The sequence below is a fragment of the Molossus molossus genome, unplaced genomic scaffold (genome assembly GCF_014108415.1).
Source record: "Molossus molossus isolate mMolMol1 unplaced genomic scaffold, mMolMol1.p scaffold_m16_p_3, whole genome shotgun sequence".
NCBI classification, from domain to species: Eukaryota; Metazoa; Chordata; class Mammalia; order Chiroptera; family Molossidae; genus Molossus; species Molossus molossus.
Genome location: NW_023425366.1, coordinates 48,248,320 through 48,271,138, shown reverse-complemented (window position 1 = coordinate 48,271,138; position 22,819 = coordinate 48,248,320). Strand labels below are relative to the sequence as shown.

The 22,819-nt window shown below is 42.1% G+C and overlaps 1 protein-coding gene across 1 annotated transcript; it reads right to left on the bottom strand.

Moving 5' to 3' along the window:
- Positions 1 to 5,279: 5,279 nt before the first annotated feature.
- LOC118642004 (high mobility group protein B1-like) lies at positions 5,280 to 22,125 on the bottom strand. Its single transcript, XM_036279677.1, is given in 4 exon segments — positions 5,280 to 5,372; positions 21,105 to 21,336; positions 21,338 to 21,591; positions 21,847 to 22,125. Coding segments are annotated over 4 exon segments (729 nt in total). The 5' UTR covers positions 21,997 to 22,125.
- Between the last annotated feature and the right edge of the window lie 694 nt (positions 22,126 to 22,819).

Here is a 22,819-nt window from a genome sequence, read left to right as displayed (position 1 = left end):
CTCCAGTAAAACATGGTGGAAAGCATTGGCATTGGAGTCAGAAATGTTTGTGTTTGGACCCAAGCTCTGGACTGCTAGCTGACCTCGCTGAGCCCGTTTCCTGCCAATGCAGACAGCACAGTGTGGAAGCTCAGGGTGCCGAGCAGGACTCCTGTTGTCCCAGCATCGTGGTTACACCAAAGGTGAGCACAACAGGCACTAAGAGCTCAGCGCTCCAAGTTCAATGAACAGCCAGTATGCTTGAGAGAAAAAGAGGGGGGACCTCCACCCCATCAAAGGGCCTGGAAGGATGTGGAGGTGGATCCCTGTGACCACATGAGGGAGCTCAAAGGATGGTGGAGAGGTAGGAGCTTTGGGGCTGCCTAGTGGCCTCGGGGTTACATGGTGGTGTGCCCAACCCAGTAGAAAAGTGGCTGAGTATCTGGGTCCCAAGGGAGATGCAGCTGCCCCTTGGAGAAGGGGTTCACAACGCAGAGGTGGCAGTGAGGCTGACCACCAGGAAGACCAGGAGTACCATGTGTGAGCACAACAGCCAGCAGCAGAGGCCACCAGAAGTAGGTAAGAGTTTGGCCCAGAGTCTGCAGGGTGAAGAAGAAAGTTCTAAGGCGGAAAACAAAGGAAAACAATGTGTAGACCAGACTTCACTAACTCTCATTCCAGAACTGATGGGAAGAGTTGAGATTGGAATGAAGTTTTAAAATAGATAAGATTAATCTCCAATGCAGTAGTACCTCTTCTTTATGGTTTCCCCTGTTGTGGTCTCAGTTACCCATGGTCAACTGTGGTCCGAAATATTCTATGGGAAATTCTAGAAATAAACAATTCATAGTTTTAAATTGTGCACTGTTCTGATTAGCGTGATGAAATTTTGTGCTGTCCAGCTTCATCCTGCCTGGGAGGTGAATCATCCTTTTCCAGCATATCCACCCTGGATGCAACCCACCCTCAGTCATCTAGTAGTCCTCTCAGTTATCAGAGAAAGAAAGACCACATTCACATAACTTTTATTACAGTATGTTGTTAAACTTGTTCTACTTTATTTTTAGTTGGTGTTGTTAATATCTCATTGTGCTTGATTTATAAATTTAACTTTATTATAGGCATGTGTGTATAGAAAGAAAGCAGTATCTATAGGGTTTGGTATTATTCGCAGTTTCGTGCATCCACTGGGATTCCTGGAATGTGTCCCCCATGGATAAGAGGAGGCGATCTATCAAAATGAGATCGTTTCAACAACCGTAAGTGATAGTGTCACAGAAGCTGCCCTAAAAGTATTTACAGATCAGTTACCTGATGGCAAAGGAGGGTGTCAAAAGAGCCTATTTAGTAGTTAAAAAATTTTTAAGTGTTTATACCCCATGTAACTTCTTAGTGATCCAGTTAAAGCAATGATTGTAGTTCATTGTTTTGGTGGTTCCTAAACAGTTTCTAGTTGCTGCTTTCCTCATCATCAAGATTCTATTTAAAAACATTTATTATTATTATTATTATTGTTATTATTAGATCCTCTATTTGGTTATCTTACAAATCTCTCTGCCCCCCCCCCAAAAGCCTCATTTTGTCTAATAAATTATATTTCTACCTCATCTTGATGAACATTTTAAACATATTTATTTTAAAATTACTTTCAGATTAATCTAATATTTGTAGTTCTTTGGGTATAATTTTTCCTACTTTTGCACCAGTTGATTATCTCTGCGAAAATTGCATTTCCTTATTTGCTTTTAGTTCATCTGCAGTGGAAATTATCTTCTTTGTGTCCTATGCATACCTGGGTTGTAGAAATAGCCCTGTAGCTCAGTTTTAAGCTCACCTCTGTCGGGCTCTTAAGAGGTCTCTCTCTCTCTCTCTCTCTCTCTCTCTCTCTCTCTCTCTCTCTCTCTCCTGCAAAAGTCTGGTTACCCAGCTGCGTGCAGAGCAGTGTGGGAGTTCCAATTTTCTAGGCTGACTCTTCTACCAATAACAGGAATTGGCACTTGCTTTTAAGCCAAGTCCTTGCACTATAGACAAAGATTTCCCCAACTCCTGACCTTGTCTAGGGAATCCATTTAATCCCCCCAACTTGTGCAGGGACTATGACCTCTGCTCTTGTCCCCCTTTCCCACATACCCCAGTTTATAAAAACCTGATGTCAGGTTTCCTTACTCCTTGGGCCAAGAAACCCCAATTTCACTCAGCACCAAGGGGCCCCTCTTCATTTCTGGCATTTAGAGCTTCCTCTTGTTTTTGAACTTGACAAATATTGTTAAAATATTTACTCAGTGTTTCTGTGTATTTGCCAGGGAGGGAGATGAATCCAAGGAATGTTTTCTCTGTGTCCCATTTTTCTAGTTGAGAATGGGAGAAAGCTTGGGGACATTTTTGTCAATAGATTTTGAAGACTGGTGTATTTGGAGGGAATTGGTACAGAAATTACCAGCAGTAGTCACCCCATATTTCTAGAATGGGTATGAAGTTAGTCATGGTGTATTTACTGTTAAATGTTCTATAAATCCCTGACGAAATTTGGAAGGGTAGAAAGACAAGAAATTAGGAGCTGTTTTCAGCTTTGGACTTGGGGAGATGTAACCCAATTCTAAGGGTAATAGACTAGTGCCTCTTGGATTTTAGGAACTATTTCAGTTTTGCAGCTGTTAGAGAAGGAACCCACCCCACCCTAGCCTAGGAATAATCAGAATGAGAAAAATAATAGAAGTGCTTTTTTGGTATGTATCTCAGGACTTTGTTTTTCTGTTTTAATCTATGAGTTTCTCAACCTCAGCACTGTTGACATTTGGGCCAGATAATTCTTTGTTGTGATGAACTGTTCTCTGAGCTGTAAGCTATTTAATAGCATCTCTAGCATCTACCCACCAGACACCAGTAGCAACCCCCAACCTTAGTTGTGACAACCAGAAAATGTCCCCAAACATTGCCAGATGCCCCTCTGTGTGTGGAGGTACAGGGTAGAATCCACCTTCCCTTCATTGAGAATCTGATTTTTGAGAACAAGGAATTGTCAGCCTTATCTAATTGGATCAATCAATCATTTGACCAAGACGTACTGAGAACTTTCCAGGTAGCAGGCCCTGGCACATAAAATCAGTATAGATCCTTTCCTACAAGTGAGCACAGCCTAATGGACACAGATAGGGGAACAAATGTGGGAATTATATTACAAGGTCACATGGGCAGAATGACACAGTGTGTGGGGACAGACTGAGGAGAACCTTAGAGAGGTGACAGCACTTGGTGGGACTTCACCCAGGAAGGGGGATTGTGGGGCAGCCCAGAACCAAACATGCAAGATGGTGAAAGTTAGAGAGCAGGCTGTGTTATGAAAATTCAAAACATCAGCCTTTAACATTAGAAAGGGATGCTTTCCTTTGAGAATCCTCAATTTTGTAAATACTTATGATGCAGTTTTCATAGGATGGTACCTTTTTATATTCCTAATAGCAGAGCACAAAGGTTCCAATCCTTGTCAACACTTGTTATTTTCTGTTTTTGTTTTTTGTTTATGTGTGTGTGTGTGTGTGTGTATAGTAGTCATCCTAATGGATGTGAGGCGGTGTAGCTTGCAATATGGATTTTGGACTTGCCATAATTGTGTGAGACAATTCTTTAAAATAAATCTCTCGATAGATAGATAGATAGATAGATAGATAGATAGATAGATAGATAGATAGATAGAGATGATAGATAGATATAGAGATATACATATAGATATAAACATAGATATACATGATATATAAACATATCCTATTAATTCTGTTTCTCTGGAGAACCCTCGCTAATGCACCTCCCACAACGGTTCTCTACTAAGAGTAGTCAGAGGGAGCTCCTTAAAATGAAAACCAGCATGCCACTCCTCTGACCAAAGAAACCCTCCGCTAGCGTCTCATTTCAAACAGCACATGAGCCAAGTAATTACATGGCCCATGAGGCCTTGGTTGCTCGGGCCTGCATATTTCTTTTCTAATGCTGTTTTCCTCTTCTCTGCCTTCCAGGCTGCTTTCAGTTAAAGGGTGTTGTAACAGAAGACTGGGTAATACTATGGATATATGTGGACACCACAAGGACAGGAAACAAATGACCTGTCAGAGGCCTAATGGGAGTCAGATTGGGAACTGGGTAGTTCCTCAGTCAAGGATCAAGGCTACCCTTTCTGTCCCTCAGGGGTCCACAGCCTCTTGTTCTCCCCACTCTACCCATGTCTGTTCTCTTCTCCTCTGCCCTCCTCTGCTTGCTCATACTGCACATGGCCTCCAAGTGGCTGACTCATGCCTCAAACCATCCAGTCATTCAGCAAGTATTAAATATGTTACAGGCCCTGTAGATTAAGCCATGAAGAAAACCAACAAAAACGGCGTCTTTCTAGAGCTTAAGTTAAGAGTGTATGTCTGGGGGTGGAGGACTGGGGATAGAGGAAAGATATAAAAATAAACAAGGTGAATATGCAAAGCAAATATTATATCACATGCTTAAAAGTATTTCTGGGAAATAGAAAACATTGGAGGGGTGTGATACTATACAAGGTGGTAAGGGAAAGGCTCATTGAGATGACTATAAGAAAATCTACAGGAAAGAAGGAAACAAGCAAAGAGAGTAGGATGGCTGGGGAGAGTAGGGTGAGGTCAGATTGCTGTTGGACAGAGAGAAGATTAGGGAAGGCCCTGCAGACCAGGAGACTTGGGCTTTTACTCTGGGTGAGACAGGGTTTTGGGAGAGGAATTTTGTGATCTGATTCACATTTTAACAGGATTACTTAGACCATTGTGTTGAGAATAGACTGTAGGGAGACTAAGACAGAAGAAGGCAGTCCATTTAAAAGGTAATTCCAGCCCTGGCCAGTTTGGCTCAGTGGTTGGAGCATCGGCCTGTGGACCAGAGAGTCCTGGGTTCGGTTCCCACTATGGGCAAGTACCAAATAAATAAATAAATAGTAATTCTAATAATCTGTGAGTGGTAGGGCAGCTTATATCAGCGTGGAAGCAGAGAATCTCCCATTACTCTAGTATGGTTTGGAGTAGATTCTTTGTAAAGAGCTTGTGGAATGGATGGGACAGAAACCAAAGCATAATCAAAACATAATTAACATCCTCTTTTAATAATCTTACAGATGGTTGCCACACGATTTGTAAGCAGATAATCACCAAATTTGATCACTAAATCCTCATTCATCATCCACCTTGCCCTCTCCTTGGGGTACTGGATAATACTTGTTTGAGATGGGGGAACTAAACTTTAACAAATTTTGTTCAGTGAATTATTAAATTAGAAAAGAGTTTTTGCATATTTCACAGGTTCTTATCTCTGTTCTGAAAGTAGTCGATAACTCCTTCCAGAAAACCTGTAGTCATCCTGTTGACATTAAACAGATCACAGTTGCCCTATTGGACACCAGAGAAAGATTATGCTGTAAGGTATTAACCTCACAGACCTCACCATTTATCTAGTTGATGCAAAGGACCTTGAGGTAATTTAAAAACTTTTTTCCATCTTATCTTAAGAAGATAAATGAAATGAATTGAAATACTGTAAAACTTATTAAGATAGTTTGGGGAATATTCTAAGTGGAAAAGTAAGATAACCTCTAGGATCTCACTTTGGAGGACTCCCTCAGTTTGGGGCCTCTTCCTTTTGTGCATAGGAAGGCCTCCACGGACAGAGGGAGAACAAAGTTCTCCTTGGTCACACATTAGCTTTGCACCTCATCAATGGTCAGAGTGAAGCTGCTTCTGCTCAGAGCCTATAAACAACAGAAGGAACCAGGCCTGGCCCAGACTTCAGAGGTCCCAGAAGCTGCACCTGATTCTCAAAACCATCCCAACATGCCTGAGACGTTGAGGTTTTGGAGGAGTGGAAAGAAGGCTGAATAGGGGCTTGGGAACCACAGCAGATCTAGGTTCATCATCCCTGAGCGCAGACCAGTGATGGGTAGCATATAGGAAGAAAGGGGTCCATCTTTCCTTTCTACGGTGTCCATAGTCCCATTCAGAATAAAATATCAGAAAGTTGCCTCCATATTGCTGCTTCTCAGACATGTGAATATTAACATTTGGTGCCTAAAAGGCCATGGCAACTTTTCTTTGGCTTTATTCTATTTATTACTATAAACTTACATTGAAAGAATACACAGTCCTGGGGGTCAGAGTGAATGGAAGCTACACAGATGATCTCCCAGGACCAAACGAGAATTACAACTAAAATAAAGACAAATCATCAGGAAAAAACAACAGAAAAGCAGCAGGAGAGGACCATATAATCAGGGACACTGGTAGGATCTGTGAAGGTGCAAGAGGGTGGAAGCCCACGAACAGCAGCGGTCTTAGCTGTGAGCAGCTCTCTCTGGTTAAAATCCCAAGCCAGCTCCACAGAGCAGAGGGCCGGGACAGAGCACTTGATTGGCTACAGCCACTCACCTTGGGCTCTGGCAGAGGGAAGGCAGACTGGACTGGAACTCTGTGGGGACACTTGGGATTTGGAGGGCACTCAGAGTTTTGCTGAGTCACGGCCAGAAAGGACAGTGGCCAACTTGCTCCTTCCCTGAGCTGCTGCAGGGAGAAACAGTAGCCCCTCTCTCAGAGATTCAACCCCACCCAGGTGAGCCAAAGAAATTCAAATTGAGGCTCATTTACAACCAGCATCTGCCCCACCCTCTGGAAATCCTCTTAGGCAGTACACCTGAGGGCTACATCCCAAGGCCCTGAGTAACCGAGACTAATAGCCTCCAGGCAAAAAGCTAGAGGATAACTAAACCTTTCCTGGGCTTGCAAATCTACCCAGGAAAGTAAGACTCGACAGTGGGGTTTAACGTGGGCCCTCCCACACTCATCCAAACCCAGTAGAGGAAGTAACAAACAGCAGAACACCAACACCCACAGGGAAAATTTGGCAGGCTCCAAAACCCACTGAGATAGCCAAAATGGTGAAACAAAGAAACAAATCCCAAATGAAAAGAACAAGAGAACTCTATTGAAGGAGATAAATGAAATTCAGTTAAGCAAGTTATCAGAGGTAGAGTTCAGAGCCATGATCTTGAGGAAGCTCAACAGCATGAGTAAGGACATCTATCTGTGGGATGCGGTGAAAGCCGTTCTGAGACGGAAGTTCATAGTACTCCAGGCTCACCTCAAGAAACAAGAAAAATTTCTAATTGACTACTTAACCTCACAACTTAAAGAACTAGAAAGCAAACAAAAAGAAAACCCTAGATCAAGTAGAAAAAGGAAATAGTAAAAATCAGAGCAGAAATAAATGACATGAGGACCAAAAGAAACAATTCAAAGGATCAATGAAACAAAGAGCTGGTTTTTCAAAAAGATAAACAAGATTGATGGACCCTTAGCTAGACTCACCAAGAAACAAAGAGAGATAACCCAAATACACAAAATCAGAAATGAAAGAGGAGAAGTAATAACTGATACCACAGAAATACAAAGGATCGTTAACAAATACTATGAACAATTATACTCCAACAAATTGAACAATCTAAGTGAAATGGACAAATTTCTAGAGATACATAGTCTCCCAAAACTAAACCAGGAATAGATAGAAAACTTAAACTAATCAATAACAACTAAGGAAATTGAAGATGTAATCAATACTCTCCCAGCAAACAAAAGCCCATGCCTGGACTACTTCATGGGGGAGTTTTACCAAATATTCAAAGAAGAACTAACACCCATTTTCCTCAAACTATTCCTAAAAATTCAAGAAGAAGGAAGACTTCCAAACTCGTTTTATGAGGCCAGCATAATTCTAATTTCAAAACCAGAAAAAGACACTACAAAGAAAGAAAACTACAGGCCAATATCCCTGATGAACATAGATGCCAAAATCCTTAACAAAATATTAGCAAAGTGAATCCAACAATACATTAAAAAATTATTCACCCTGACCAAGTGGGATTCATCCCAGGGATGTAAAGCTGGTACAATATTCGCAAATCAATAAATGTGATACACCACATAAACAAAATGAAAGATAAAAACCATATGATCATATCAATCGATGCTGAAAAATCATTCAACAAAATCCAGCACCTATTTCTGATAAAAACGCTCAGCAATTTGGGAATAGAGGGATCATATCTTGACATAATAAAGGCCATATATGAAAGACCTACAGACAACATCATACTCAATGGGCAAAAACTAAATGCATTTCCCTTAAGAGCAGGAACAAGACAGGGATGCCCACTTTCACCACTCTTATTTAACATAGTACAGGAAGTCTTAGCCAGAGCAATCAGAAAGGAAGAAAAAATAAAAGGGATCCAAATTGGAAAGGAGGAAGTGAAACTGTCATTATTTGTAGATGACATGATATTATACATAGAAAACCCTAAAGACTCTATCAAAAATCTACTAGACTTAGTAAATGAATTTGACAAAGTAGCAGGATACAAAATTAACGTCAAAAACTTGATGGCATTCTTATACACCAATGATAAACTCACAGAAAGAGAAACTAAGAAAACAATCCCACTCACCAGTGTAGCAAAAAAATTAAGATCCCTAGGAATAAACTTAACCAAAGAAGTAAAGGACCTATTTGCAGATAACTACAAGACATTGAAAAAAGAAATAGAGGAAGATATAAAAAAGTGGAAGCACATACTTTGTTCATGGATTGGAAGAATTAACATCATTAAAATGTCCATATTAACCAAAGCAATCTATAGATTCAATGCGATCCCCATCAAAATACCAATGACATATTTCACAGAACTAGAACAAATACTTCAAAAGTTCATATTAAACCAAAAAAGACCTGGAAAAGCCACAGCAATCCTGAAAAAGAAGAACAAAGTTGGAGGGATCACATTACCAGATTTCAGGTTATACTACAAAGCCACTGTAATCAAAACAGCCTGGTACTGGCACAAGAACAGGCATATAGATCAGTGGAACAGAACAAATAACCCAGAAATGGATCAAAGGCAATATGCTCAATTAATATTTGACAAAGGTGGCAAGAGCATACAGTGGAGTAAAGACAGCCTCTTTAAAAAATGGTATTGGGGAAATTGGACAGCTACATGCAAAAAAAATGAAACTAGACCATCAACTTGCACCCTACACAAGAATAAACTCAAAATGGATAAAAGACTTAAATGTGACTCATGAATTCATAAAAATTCTAGAAGAAACTGTAGGCAACAAAATTTCAGACATCATACGCAGCAGAATTTTCACTTACACATCACCTAAGGCAACAGAAACAAAGGAGAAAATGAACACATAAGACTACATCAAACTCAAAAGCTTCTGCACAGCAAAAGATACAATCATGAAAATGGAAAGGCTACCCACTGTATGGGAGAGCGTAATTGCCAATGATATATCAAATAAGGGGTTAATTTCCAATATATATAGAGTGCTCATACAACTCAACTAAAAGAAGACAAAGAACCCAATTAAAAAACAGGCAGAGGAACTAAATAGACATCTCTCCAAACAGGACATACAAATGGCTAAGAGACATATGAAGAAATGCTCAACATCGCTACTCATCAGAGAAATCCAAATTAAAACAATGAGGTATCACCTCACACCTGTCAGAATGGCCGCCATCAACAAATCATCAAACAACAAGTGTTGGCGAGGATGTGGAGAAAAGGGGACTCTAGTACACTGCTGGTGGGAATGCAGACGGGTGCAGCCACTATGGAAAACAATATGGGGTTTCCTCAAAAAATTAAAAATTGGATTGCCCTTTTACCCAGTGATCCCACTTCTAGGAATATACCCTAAGAAGCTTGAAATACCGATCAGAAAGAATGTATGTACCCCCATGTTCATAGCAGCTCTATTTGCAATAGCTAAGATCTGGAAACAGCTCAAGTGTCCATTAGTAGACGAATGGATAAAAAAGCTGTGGTACATATACACAATGGAGTACTATACAGCTATAAGAAAGAAAGATCTCTTATCCTTTGAGACAATATGGAGGGGCCTGGAAAGTATTATCCTAAGCCAAGGAGAGAAAGACAAATATCATATGATCTCCCTTATATGTGCAATATAATGAACATAACATAACAATCTAAGCAACAGGGTAGTCCCAGAGATGTGGCAGTAGGGTGCAGACTGACAATCCCTGGAAGAGGGGGTGGGGGGCAGGGATAAACCACAAAACTTATATGCATGTATGCATAACCAATGGACATGAATAACTATGCTGGGGATAGGGTGGGGAGGGAGAGGAAGGAGGGTGTCAATGGGGGAAAAAGGAGAAACATCTGTAACAACAACAACAACAACAACAAAAATACACAGTCCTATAGGAACCCATGAAGGCCATAGTCACTTAGAATGCGATAGAATAGGTTGTAAAGATATATAACTTTCCTGAACTGAACCTTGAGCAAAGCACAATTGCTTACTTCAGGACAAAACAAAGGCCCTGATGATGCACAAGGAGATTCGGGATGCCCTGCCCTGTCTCTAACATCTTCTGTGGCAGAGAGGCTCCCCAGGCCCAGCTCTGGTCTAGATGGAGGGCTGGCTGGGACACCAGTTTCATCTTCAGTGACAGCTTCTGTACGGTGTGTAAAATCACTGTTAGATGAGCTGAAGGGAGTTGTGTGATGATGTGTCCTACATAGACCTAAGGATAAGATAACTATGAAAGGGGTATTGGAAACTACTGGGGTAATTTATAGCACAGCTGGTGGTAGCTCTCTGGTTCGGGTGAGAAAGACAGAAGGTGGGAGGGAGAACTCCAGCCTGGTTCAAGCACTGTGGCCCTAAACCCAGCCTCTCCTACTGAGTTGAATAGCCAGGCTGAGCCTATGAGGTAGAAGAGAGAAGCTAGACTTTCTCCAAAGTGACCTGCAGTGGGCTAGGAAGCAATGGTTTCTGGGACTCCAGTAAGTATCCAGGATATTCTAGAACTGATAATAAGGCTTGAAATAAAATTATTCATGCACCAACCCCAAGAAGGAGAGATTTCCTTTTCCTGAAGATACAGGCTAAACACACCTTTTGTTCCAGGGGCCATATCATAAAAGGTATCTGTCTACATCTACTGGAAGGAGCTAGAATGTCCCCAGATGGCTGTGGTTGCTGGGCTTGAGAGACCTTTCTGGCATTGGTTTAGGGTTGGAATCCTGGGGCTAAAGCCAGAGGAGTGCGTTTGGACAAGTTCAGCGAGCAGGTGGGGCATCTGTGGGAGAAAGCTGGGGGTGTCCAAAAGACAGAGGAGGCAAGAACAAAATAATGGGACCAGGCAGGTGAAGTGGGACAGCAGGCTGAGGCTCCCAAGAGCCTGGATAGGTGGGTAGGCAGTCTGGTTAAAAATTAGGGACCATTGGTTAATAAAACCATACAGGTTTCAGTGCACTGAAAACGTTATTTCAGTAAAACGTTATTTGCACACTGCATTGTACACTCACTACTCAAAGTCAAGTCTCTTTCCATCCCCATTTATCCTCCCTCTGCCCACCTCTACCTCCCCTCCCTTTCCCTCTGGCTATCACCACACTGTTGTCTGTGTCTCTGTGTTATACATATGTGTTTTTTTGCTTAATCCCTTCACTTTTTCTTTTTTACCCAGTCCTCTAATCCTCCTCCCCTCTGACAGCTGTCAGTCTGTTCTCTGTATCTATGAGTCTGTTTCTATTTTGTTTACTTTGTTGATTAGAGTCCACATGTAAGTGAGATCATATGGTATTTGTCTTTCTCTGACTAGCTTAATGTCACCCCAATAAATTCAATAAAAATGTTTTTAAAAAGATTTTTAAACTAGTAAACAAAACAATTTTATAGGAAATGCTTTCTATGTGGCAGGAACTTTGGTATTTTCAATAAAACCCATTTAATCTTCAAAAAACACCAAAACAACTAGAGAGCAAACAAAGAATGAGCTCTTACTCCTCACTGAGTAGAGTGAGGTGTTAAGGAGAAGGCTTGGCAGTCTCAGTGTCTCTTCACCTTCTTCTCAGGAAAGAGAGGCCAGCATCTTGTTTATAAAGTCTGAGGCCCTCACATTACAGCCTGTGCCAAAAGGACACCCCCCCACATACACACAGGCACACACAAGCACACACAGGCACTCACAGGCACTTACAAAGCACACACAGGCACACACAAAGCACACACAGGCACACACAGGTACACACAAGCACACAAAGCACACACACAAGCATACACAGGCACACACAAGCACACATAGGCACTCACAGGCACTTACAAAGCACACACAGGCACACACAAAGCACACACAAGCACACACAGGTACACACAAGCACACAAAGCACACACACAAGCATACACAGGCACACACAAGCACACACAGGCACTCACAGGCACTTACAAAGCACACACAGGCACACACAAGCACACACAGGCACACACAAGCACACAAAGCACACACAAGCACACACAGGCACACAAAAGCACACAAAGCACACACACAGGCACACACAGGCATACACAGGCACAAATAGGCACACACACACACAAGGTGAACATATACAGGGGAAATAAAGAGCTTTCATATTTTCAAGCCCCTTGAGGAAATGTAAACTGGGTAGTCCCTTTGGGGGGTGGGGTTAAGCATAGCCCTTGGGCCAGTGAGGTGGAAGTGGCTAGACCTAAAGGTATTGCTTGGTTTGAGGGGTTCCCTGACACTGGGGGGATGGAGGAGGAGCAAATGGGGAATTGAGGCATGAGAAAGAGGACTGGGTTGCACTCGATCACCAGGTCCAGCCACCCTCCTTCCTTAGGGACACGTTCACATCCCATCCACCACTCTCTCCCTCTGACTTCTCACTGAACATTCAGGTGCCTCAGTGCAGGGCTTATTTCACATAGCCATGATCTCAGGAACACAGGGGCTTCAAACAAGTTTTACTAATCATCCCTTTGTCCAGACTTTGAAAGTCCTGCTTTAGCCTCTAAGTCAAGGCCCAGGAACATGTTTAAAGAGTAGCCATCCTTTGGAATTAAACCTCATTCAATAGTAATCTTTTAAACTGAAGACAGATTCCAGGGTCGATATAGAAGATAGCCCCAGGAAAGCCAAATTCTAGCTGTTAAGCACTTTCCAAAGCTCTCTTCCTCTTTTTGCCTTTGCACTATAAACCTGTGTTTATGTATCAGCCAAAAATATTCTACATTAAATGGTGGATTAAGTTTGTTTTCAGCAATAATACAAATGCCTGAAAGTCTTCAGACTCTCAAACAACTAACTTCTACTTTTTTTCTGCTATTCATATATAAAAAGAAAAATTTTTCTTGATCCTATTCTGAATCTTCACCATAAAAACTGTCATCTCAACTGACTGGCATGAAAAACTAAATGTTTGTTTATTCCCCAAACAAGGTTTCCACTCTGGGTTCCATGGCTTACATGTGGCCACATGCCTTGTTGTGAAATTAAAGTCAAGAAGAAAGTTTCTATTCACTGGATGAATTCCAAAAGATAATGTAGCCATGGCAACCTCCTAGTCATCCCTTTGTTAGCCACACAGCTTAGAATAATTGCTTCTGCATTCATTTATGAAGCCTATGCCCCTGTTTCCATAAGGGATCTGAGGCAGCCCTTCGGAATATCAATAAACATCTACCTCCACCTCACACATGTAACAAAGCTCACAGTAGTGCTGATATGTTTTCACTTAGAAGATACCTAGGTGATTTTATCTAAAACTAAAAAATTTACATATTTTGTACATTTTAATTATTTAAAATAATCAATTATAATTTTGTATATTTCTGTGTTCTTGAATATTATAACTCCACAGAACTTGAAATTCACAATTTTAAATTTTCACATCACCAGGAACATGACCATATGGTTCATTTATATGTGGAAGCCAGCCAGAAAACCCAAGGTCAAGGTCGCCACTCCTTCCCTTATTGTCTTGGACCAGCAGCAGGTGTCACTTTAGTTCTCACTCATAACCATCCAGTACTGAGGAGACTCTTATCCACTGTCTTTTTACTCGGCTGGTTGGCACTTATTTGGAACTTCATCATTGCGTACTCTTTAAACCAGCTTTCTTTCTCATCAACCTTCCCTTTTTTGGGACATTTTCCTCAGACTGACCTTTAGCCCAGCTCTCTCTTTCTTTGTGATTAACTATCTCTGAAGTGTTTTTTTTTTCTCACAGTTTTCCACTGCAGCTTCCAAGGTCATTTGAAATCTGTGTGCCAGTGACTGTTACCATTCTGCTATCAATAGAGTAAAGGGAAAATTGGAATTCCTTTTATATTGGCCTTTCTCAAACCATATTCTGCACAACATTAGTTCCTCCAAATGTTAACATATGTTATAAAGAAAGGTTCCATGATTAATATGGTTTGTGAAACACTGGTGATTATTATACACATTAGCATTTTGAAGGCTCCAAGAAGTCCTAGAGTAAAGAAATTTGCTTAATTTGGCTTAACCCAACATTTCCCAAATTTATTTGCTACAGACCCTCACAGACCCCTCCACCCTACCCACCACCTACTTTAATAAAATACAGTTTGGGACATGAGCATTCATGAATCTTGCATGTGGTAGACAGTTATTATCCAGATAACATGAGGATATATTTACATATTGAGATAATTACTATTATGACCCCAACTTTGGCTGGGGATTGGATAATATTTTCCCAAGGATGCCACTCTTTTGCTGAGACCAGAATGGTGAAGGAGTTAGCTACCTGCTGGTGGGGGTGGAGAGGGGTGAGGAGCCTTCCCTAGGTCATGCAGTCCATCTTTCTGTCTTAGTGGAATGGCTTCTAGGCTTATAGGTCTGCTCAGACGACAAGGATTCAGAAAAGATATTTTATTCTCTGACATACGGCCATCCATTTTAATCTCTGTAACACTGAGATTTCCTCAGAGAGAGAAAAGGAAAGAACAGAGAAGCCACTAAAGCTTTGGGGGGAAACAAAAACCCTCTTAGGATTAGGAGACAGCTGGGATGTGGGAGGTGTAGCTGGAGGCAGCGAGGAGGGACATGCCAAAGATAACACCCATTTTTATAACAAGAGTTGGTTATTTTTACAAATAATTGCACAGATTGTTCAACTGTGGTCTATGAAACATAGACTGTCAGTAGTTATAGGATATTGTATAGTACAAATCTCAAGAGTTTAGCATATTTCCCATCATACATTTGTTAATTGAATGCTGAAATTATCTACCTTCATCCATGAATGGACTAAACTTAGTATTTAAAGGATTGAGACCAGGTGCAGGAGGCATTCACAATTAGGGAAGCGATTATGGGTCTATTTAAAGACCATAAAGTTGAGGCTTCTGTCTTTGATTTAAAAAAAAAAAAAAAGATTTTCAGGGAAGATGATCTGAACAGTCCTCTCTCTCTGGCAGAAAATCTAGTTTTGAGAAATCTGAATTCACTCTCTTCTAGGCTCCCCTAAATGTAATACAGTACAGTAAGCCAGACCTTACTGTAATGTAAACAGGTGATGGTGGCTTGTTAGGAGTGACACGAATCTTGATGATTGACCAACAGAGCACCGATGATGAATGGTTTAGCTTAGCAGGCACCTCTTGGCCTGTGAGGTCAGGTAGTCAGAAAAGTAGGAATCTGGCAAAGAGAGTGGTGAGGTTGTACAAATAAAATACTTAGACCTGGTGTGTAGGTAGAATGGGTTATGAAAGGATAGGGTCTCCAAGGGTTGAAGCTTAAAGGAAGGGGAAAAGACCAAGAGCACGAGGAAGAGACTGTACTGCCGTCAAGCAGTAGCAGCCTATTGAGCAACATGAGATTCCAACCTGCCTTCACGGTGTACACTCAGTGCCTTGAGAACTGCTCATCTCATAGCAAATCCACTTCTACTAGATTGGCCCTGGGGGTTCAGGGAGCAGGGTCAGAACCGAGGCAACCCTTAGACGTGAATTCTTCCAGCCCCCCGTTGATCTGTGGCTTGGCGGCACTGTGAAGTTAACTCGTGACTGTGAGCAGTCACAGCACAAAGTGGGAATCCTTCTCATGGGCTTGCCCTGGGGGAAACAAACACCATAGTTTGTAGTTGAAGTTCAGAGAATCTCTCTGTGACCTAACTGTCAATATAATGTGATCTTCAGAGTGTGGGTTCTGGAATCAAATGGACTGAACTTCGAATTCTCACTCAGCCACTTAGCAAATGCTGTATTAGTTAGGATCTGTTCAGGAAAACAGAGCCAGTAACTAGATGAAATTTAATATGGAGAACTAATTACAAATGGAATGAAAGAGCTAAAATGCCAAACAGAAGACAGTGAGACCACCCAAAGCTTAGCAGAAGAAGGAAGCTGTTTTCACCCGTAGGGCTGGGGGGTGAAAGGGAGGGTGGGGCTAGCCTGTGGGAGCCAGGAACACGGAAGAAAGGCATTCTCATGGGATCTGGGACATGAAGAAGAGACAGTTATTACCAGAGATATTAAGCACAGGGGGGAAATATCTTGGCTTCTCCTTTATCCTGCTATTCAATTTCCTGCCAATGAACCTTTTGGTGAGTCAGAAGCCCGTTGGCAAGGGAGCCTGGGAAATATAGTTTGCACAGTCAGCAAAGCAGAGGAAGGCTGGAAAATAGATGTGAGAGCAGATAAGCAAATGACCAGTCCAGGAACTATGTAATTCAGCTTCTTAATGCCTTGTAGCCTCAGTTTCCCCATTTGTAAAATGAGCATATTATACCTACCTCTTTGAGTTGTCAGGAGGATTAAATGACTTAACATATGTTTCAGTTGGGTTTTCTTGGTTGTAAGGAGCAGTCTCATTCAAAGAACCTCAAATAATTGGAGTGGAGGAGGGGATAGAATTATAAAGATCCCTGTGAAACTAGGAGTTAGAGGTCCGAGCCCAGGACTAAGCTTAGTAGTATATTGGTGAGGAGCCAGAGCAGCAGTCTCTGGGAGGAGGGGCAGAAATTACTGCGGAGCTGGGTCTCCTGGTGTCTGAGTCAGAAGGACTTTGGAATGTGGAGCACTCCTCTGGATCTCAGTGGTAGGAGTCGTGGAATTTCACTTTTCTTTTCTCCATTAACATGACTAAATTTCTCTATGGGCCTGGTTTCCTCTTTTAGCTGTCAAGTGGTGTCCTCATCCTCCTCTGTAAAACTTATACATTTTGTGATCTCAGAGTTTCTGCTTCCTCATGACTGTATCTTGATGTGATTCATTAGAGACCTTTGCCACTCTCTGTCTCAAGATCTTTCAGCTTTAGTTTTCATTGAAACTTGTTTATTTCTCAACATAGTTCCTGATCTAATTTCATTGGAACAAGAGTCATTTGGAGTCAGTTCTTTTGCATTTGGTAGAACTTTTTATTCCAGGCCCCTCATAGGAGCCCTATGGCTTGGATACCTTGGTCCTTGGTCCAGTGAGCAGTTTTGGAGGGAGTCATGCAGGGTGATATAGTCCAAAATATGGCTGCCCAGCACTGTCGCATTAGAAGGGGCTGTGGATGGGTAATAGCCTGGGGTTTTACTTCTGTCCCCACCTTCTCTGGGGAAGTTTGGTCCCAGAGCCCCATAGGAGTTAGAATGCCTGGTCACCTCTGCTTCCTTATGGTTCAGACCTCAGTGGTCCCACTTTCCACTTTTTCCTCTTCCTATTCCAGTACATAAAGATATTTATCTTGTTTTGAACGTGGCTATGCTTTTTGATTTTTATTTTCTATTTTACAAATCACAGCAATGCCTTTGGAGCAAAACAACGCTTCACATTTTGAACATGCAACACATCTTGACTAGAATTCATGCCAATAATTTCTAAAATTTATGACCCATACAAAGCTGGGAGTTATCAAATTCTTACAAGAAACTCTTAAGGAGAATAGGTGACCAAGTGGAGAGGAGGAAAGAGTTGAAGATAATCTTGCTCACAGACTGAGAGAACATGAAGATGTTGATGTCACTAAAGGCAACTGAAAAATTAGTGTTGTGAGGAATATAACTCAGGCACAGGTAGTTTTGGAGACTGAGGTAAATGTGACTCGTCTTTTGTTGTTGTTGTTAATCCTCACCCAAGGATATTTTTTCATTAATTTTTAGATAGAGTGGGGGGAGAGGGACATTGATGTGAGAGAGAGACATCAATTGGTTGCCTCCCGCATGACCCTGACTGGTGCTGGAGATTGAACTTGCAACCCAGGTAAGTGCATTTGACTGGGAATCAAACCTGAGACCGGTCTCAGGCCAATGCTCTAACCGCTGAGCCAAACCAACCAGGGCTGGACTCCTCATCTTAAAATCAGTAACCTTCTCTCTCATACACAAAATCAACCAAAAACAAAAAAAAACCAGGAACAACAATAAAAGCAATAAACAAGTGGGTGAGTGAAAATGTTGATGAAGGGAAAATGAGCTCAAAGACAGTTTTAGAACTGAGAGGAGGGTGAGACATTTTGTCTTAAAATCATCAAATCCTACTTGCTTCTCTCCATGATATACTGGCCAAAAATCCCAAAGCAACCAACAAAAGAATCAAGAATAAACTAGGACAAGAGCTATATGGAACCATGTGAGAAATGAACTACACATGGATTTATTACTACCTGAGCAGGGTTTCTAGGGAGAAAAGGATCACAGCAAAGGATTTCTCAGTGAATCTCAGTTTCTGCAGTGGAGGTGGACAGAAAGGAGAGAGAGGCAGACCTAATTTGTTCAGCTCTGTCCCCCACACTTCAGGGTCTGTGTGGGTCCAGAGGAGAGCCCCAGGCCGGCTGTGAATGAGGACATGGTCTTTCCTCAACCTCCTGTGATCTATCAGGACTTACACCTATTGCTTTCTCCACCAAAGCATTTGGGGACCCTCTCTCATTCTGGAAAGGGGGATAGGGTAAAAGGGAAATGAGAAAGGTCTGGCCTTGGCAGTCTCGGAGAGAGAAAAGCAAAACTTTCTAAGGATTAGCACGTACACTTGGGCTGTTCCTAGCCCCACACCTATTTCTACCGCTTTTCAGACTTATGGAGGGAACCCAGACTGATTAAGGAGTGAAGGAGCTATCTTCAGGGAGGGGGGATGCCCCTCATTGGAAATATTCTAGCTAGACTTGCTGACTGGAGAAAGAAAGGCTCATTCAGTACTGCCAGAAAAGGAAGGTCTTGGCTGACATCTGTGGGGTTGTTCTTATCTTCAGATCAGATAGAATATTGACTGGCTGCCTCCTGAACTACTGTCCTAGGGCTGAAGAGTGTGTCAGGCCTGGTAAACCAGAAGGAGCAAGTCAAAGTGAGTTGGCGTTAACATGGAGGAGTGGAAGGTTAGCTGGAGAGTCAAGGAACCCGGGACCCCTTCAGGGTTCTGAGACCCTCTCACAGTGTGGCCTGGATTTCTCTTTCCTCTTCAACAAAAGGAAGGATTGGACAATATTGTTTTCAAAGTCTTTCCAACTCTAATACTCATTCACATCGGTGGGGTAGGGGATGGGGACACACAGGGCTTAGAGAGTGGTTCAGTAGGAAGCTAGTGAACAATGTAAGTTTACACATCAGAATGGCAAAAATGATAAAGGGAAGAAACAACCCAATTTCTCTCTTCTCAGAAAGATCAGGAGATTTTAGATCTGATCTTATCCAAGTTGTTTCCTCTTTTCTCTTTTGAAAAAATTTTAAATCACACTATATTTTATTTTACTCGAAATCCCTTCCAGTGACTTGAATAGTTTGCCAGCCTCTGTGTAGCTACCGGTTTTCATATTTAAGGTGGAGCGCTTCATTTATAATCTTCTAGGTCTGGAGCTTACCTGTGATTGGAGGAGCCTAGGTCAAGCAGCTCTGTCCATATCCGTGCTACAAGGGCAGCTGGCTGAATGAGTGTACGGCACTCTTAGCTTCGATAGTGGAGAGTGGGTGATTCCCATCTATAGGACAGGGGTTCAAAATGTTCCAAAGGAATGGCAAGTCCAACACAGGTGGGTTCTCCTGTTCCTTAACCCTTGCACTTCTGCCTGTCTGCATACCAAATGGCAGTTTGGGTTGAGCCTTTGCATGGTGTTTCCACAACGGCAGCAGCAGTGGAATATCACTGTTCCTGTAGTTATTCACACCCCACACCCTCTCATTGTTGGTGATTCAGGTACATAATGTGAGTCATGCTGAGATGCTATTTCCATTGTTCTATAACATTTTACCTAGTTCATTATTTGAGGTATATTGGTTGCCTTCTTCTGCTCCTTTCTTATCATTATAATTGACAGTTTAGGATGGTGAATGGATGGGGAAATGGAAGAGATGTTGGAGTCAGGGATGAGTAATAAACACCCTCGTATTCTCCCAACTGTAAATATTGTGACCTCAATCAGATGACTCATGTTATTGAAAGGACCAAACATTTTTGAGATAAACAGAATTTAGCATCTGCCATTCCTCAAGTATCATAGAGACTGGACAACCAGGCATTGTGTCGCTTCCCTTGAAGACCCCTTCTCTTCCCCAACCCACTTTCTATTTAAATTTAGTATGAATAGGTACACAATGGCCTAGGAGGAATTCATATGACTTTCAAACCCAGAAGTTGAAATGGTCCAAAGGCTAATTTGTCATCCTTACTTTCAAAACTGTTAAAATGTATTATTTGTAGATAGTTATCAGAAATTGGGAGTATATTGCCCTCTTCCACACTTGTTTGACATAATGCTTTCAATTTTTACTCCTTGCTTAAAACTTTTGATCCTTGTTGAGATTTTATTTTATTTATTTATTTATTTATTTTTAATAAAAAAAATTGTGTTTACTTAGAAGCATTCAGAATGTCAACAAAACAGCTGCAACTTTTTTTGCAATTACAGAGTGGTATTCAGTTAACAGAACAACAATTATTTCGTATAAGCTGCATCAGAGACAACTTAAGATGAAAAAACTACCATCCCCATATATAACTAATTTGTGCTGTGCACCAACAAGAACCTGCTTTAAATTTCCATGCCAATTTACAACCCCATACTGTACCAGGCAAGGTTAGTGGCTATTGAAAATACCACCAGGACAGGGCTATCTAAAGACACATTCGGTAGTGTGTTAACTATACAAAAAAAGACACTGTACAGTTTAAAAACAAATCTTACACAGCCTTACATTTCAATTTTTTTTCTTTAAAAGGAGTGAAATGTGTACAGGGGGTTAAATGCTTTATAGACAAGAAAAAAAAAACTGCGCTAGAACCAACTTGTTCATCATCATCATCTTCTTTTTCGTCTTCTTCATCTTCCTCCTCTTCATCCTCTTCATCTTCCTCCTCTTCCTCCTCTTTCTTCTTTTTCTTGCTTTTTGCAGCCTTGACAACTCCCTTTTTGGCCACATCAGGCTTTCCTTTAGCTCGGTATGCAGCAATATCCTTTTCGTATTTCTCCTTCAGCTTAGCAGCCTTCTTCTCATAAGGCTGCTTGTCATCTGCAGCAGTTATTCCACATCTCTCCCAGCTTCTTTGCAACATCACCAATGGATAGACCAGGATGCTCTCCTTTGATTTTTGGGCGATACTCAGAACAAAACAAGAAAAAGGCCGAAGGAGGCCTCTTGGGTGCATTGGGATCCTTGAATTTCTTTTTTGTCTCCCCTTTAGGGGGGATATAAGTTTTCATTTCTCTTTCATAACGGGCCTTGTCCGCCTTTGCCATGTCTTCAAATTTTCCTTTCTCTTTAGCAGACATGGTCTATGGTCTTCCACCTCTCTGAGCACTTCTTTTTTTTTTAATCCTCACCCCAGGATATTTTTCCATTTTTTGTTCAGGTAGAGTGGGAGGGAGAGAGAGAGAAAAACATCGACGTGAAGGGACACATCGAGTGGCTGCCACCCGCAGGACCAACCAGGACCAGGGACAAACTGCAACCAAAGTACACGCCCCTAGTGGGAACCGAACCCGGGTCTCTCCGGACCGCAGGCCGACGCTCCAACCGCTGAGCCAAACCGGCCAGGGCTCTGAGCACTTCTTAGAAAACTCTGAGAAGTTGACTGAAGCATCTGGGTGCTTCTTCTTGTGCTCCTCCAGGCAAGTTTGCACAAAGAAAGCATATGATGACATTTTGCCCCTCGGCTTCTTAGGATCTCCTTTGCCCATGTTTGATTACTTTTCCTCAGCGAGCACACAGTCACCCAGTGCCCGTCCGGCTCGCACTTGCCCCGGCGCTGTCTCTGTGGCGCTCGATGTACTGCAACGGCTGTGAGAGCGGGAGCCAGACGCAGCCTCCTCACTCTCTCCGCTCTGCAACATTCCTTGTTGAGATTCTAAAAGATAGTTTCTCTGATAAAGTAAACTGGGGAGCTGTTAAAAATGCCTAAACCTGGGCACTCAAGATAATTAAATCAGACTCTCCAAGGCCCACCCTCCTACTGCCCTTCATTCTAACGTGCAGCCAGAAGCTGAGAACCACTGGTCTAGACCTTGAAAGCATTTGGATGGTGAATCAAAGAATATCCAGGTGGTGGCTCAGCTGGTAACTGAACTTGACTCAGACCAGACATGGGAAGGTACCAGATGGTCTAAAGATAGTGCAGGCTTTACAACTGGGGGGGATAAGATACTAACGTGGGGCTGTGAGGGGGCGAAGTGGTGAGGCTGCAGGGAAAGCTGGTGATTTTCTGCCAAGGTCACACGGTTCTATTCCCAAAGAAGAGTTAAAAAGCTGAATTTCACCCAAGGGTGAAATCAACCTTAAACACAGGCAGATGACTGTTTAAAATAAATTAAGCAAGACAGAGGAAAACGGCTCAAAGGGTGGGCCTTACCATGACCAGAGAGAGACGTACAGGGATGATAACAGGGGGACCTGTCAGGTTGTGCAGGACTTTGGTTTGGGCGGAGTGCTGTGAAGGTCATGTCCTGAGCAGTCGAACTCTCAGAAGCAGCAGGAGAAGCCTGATGAGACGTTGCCAGCCTAGGA